The following is a 475-nucleotide window of genomic DNA, read 5'->3' as shown; positions in this document are numbered from 1 at the left end:
GCCATGGACAAGTCGGTGTGGCGCTACGTCTTGCTGGAGCAATGCGGCGTCAAGCCAAAGGTACTCAAGCCGCGCACGCAGCTCCGCAAGATGGTGGTCGGTCACGCAGCGAAGAAAACGTGCCACCACTGCGGCCGTTTTGTAGTCCGTGGCCTGTACACGATCGACGACCGCAACGAACACTATGGCAAAAAGCTCTGCATGGCGTGCATGGAAATGCCAATGTTTAACGAGATTGGGCACATGGAGGCCCTTCGCAAGTACAAGCTCAAGCACCACGAACTGCATTCGCTGCCAGTGCGTCTCGCCCCCGATGGGTACTACACCTACGACTACGAGCCGCCTATGAAGAAGATGTACAACCTCCAGGTTGTCTTGGACCTTGTGGCCCAATTGCGATAGACACGTTCGATGTAATAGACAATATCGTCCACGTTGTAGTGATTGTTCCCGGTCGTCCTCATGTCGCCGTAGA

The 475-nt window shown here is 55.2% G+C and overlaps 1 protein-coding gene across 1 annotated transcript; it reads left to right on the top strand.

Annotated features, from left to right (window-relative positions):
• Positions 1-71: 71 nt before the first annotated feature.
• Positions 72-432, top strand: SDRG_17316 (hypothetical protein). The gene has a single exon (XM_008623557.1). It carries the CDS (start codon positions 91-93, stop codon positions 400-402), a length of 312 nt encoding a protein of 103 aa, XP_008621779.1. The 5' UTR covers positions 72-90; the 3' UTR covers positions 403-432.
• Positions 433-475: the final 43 nt, after the last annotated feature.

Source organism: Saprolegnia diclina (genome assembly GCF_000281045.1).
Source record: "Saprolegnia diclina VS20 unplaced genomic scaffold supercont1.263, whole genome shotgun sequence".
NCBI lineage: Eukaryota > Oomycota > Saprolegniomycetes > Saprolegniales > Saprolegniaceae > Saprolegnia > Saprolegnia diclina.
Note: the sequence above shows the minus strand (reverse complement) of the source record. Positions and strands in the feature narration are given on the sequence as shown.

Bases quoted from the DNA above. Each gene is read 5' to 3' on its own strand.
- SDRG_17316 (XM_008623557.1), top strand. From the start codon at position 91: ATGGTGGTCGGTCACGCAGCGAAGAAAACGTGCCACCACTGCGGCCGT.